General features: G+C 37.1%; 1 protein-coding gene across 1 annotated transcript in view; it reads right to left on the reverse strand.

The window, feature by feature from the left end:
* Window positions 1–25: 25 nt before the first annotated feature.
* EIF2A (eukaryotic translation initiation factor 2A) overlaps window positions 26–911 on the reverse strand; it is a 19,066-nt gene continuing 18,180 nt past the window's right edge. Inside the window, exons 8-9 of the mRNA XM_023733850.1 lie at window positions 631–637; window positions 26–404 (exon numbers count right to left, since the gene is read on the reverse strand). Coding sequence (XP_023589618.1) covers window positions 345–404; window positions 631–637 — 67 coding nt within the window. The 3' untranslated portion in view covers window positions 26–344. The remainder of the gene's footprint in view (window positions 405–630; window positions 638–911) is intronic.

A 911-nucleotide genomic window follows, 5' to 3' on the forward strand; every position in this document is an offset into this window, starting at 1 on the left:
AGTTAGGGACTAAAGCCAAAAATGATTACATTTAAAATGCCTTTATTCTCTTATATGGTGAATGTTTTCTACAGAAAGACCCTGACATTGGTCTTCAATCTGTCAAGCTTGGCTAAAAAATTCATGTCCCTTTTCTTTATCATGTACTGACATGACATAGGGCACAGGAAAGGTCAATGTAATACACATTATTAAATAATGACATACATATGCAGGATCTTGGAGAAATGGTTACTATTACAGGAGAAAGCTAAGTGTGGGTGCATAGATATTCCATGTAAGACAACGGGTTTAACAGATGTGTCTGCACTGATTCCTGGCAACAACTTCCTTTCTGGGAATCTTTAAATACCCAATTCCAAATCTTCCAGCTCCTGGAGTAGGGCTTTTTCTTTCTGAATTTTCTCCAACTAAAAAAATTGAAAACAATACAGTTATTAAGTAGGAAATGAAATAAAGTAATTCAGTGTTTTTGGATCTATAGCCAAAATAGCAAAAGAAAAAAAAAAAAAAATTTCTGACACTTTATCAGATTATTGGTAAACAAATACTAAGAAATAGAGATTTTTAAAAAATTCTAATTTGTTACCCGGTATGAATCAAGGGGGCAAAAGAGAGAAGCAGTCTTACTGCATTGCTTTGGGTGCAATAAATTTTCCATTTTCCCTTTGAGCTAAAAAGAGCTTAGGGCAGGTGGAGGGAAGGGACAAGCAGGGCAGAGCCACCTGAGACAGAGGAGAGAAGAGAATCTTGTATTTGCCTACTACAGGAAAGTGCCATCACTGTCGGCAGCAACAGCCTTAGTCTGCAGCTTGGGAATAGCCAGGATCCAGAATTTCTTCCCCATCCCTCCCTGTTTAACAGTAAAAACCTTAAAAAGAATATGGTACGTGGTCTTCAAAACATGCCAT

This window comes from Trichechus manatus, unplaced genomic scaffold (assembly GCF_000243295.1).
Source record: "Trichechus manatus latirostris isolate Lorelei unplaced genomic scaffold, TriManLat1.0 scaffold00062, whole genome shotgun sequence".
Classification (NCBI taxonomy): domain Eukaryota; kingdom Metazoa; phylum Chordata; class Mammalia; order Sirenia; family Trichechidae; genus Trichechus; species Trichechus manatus.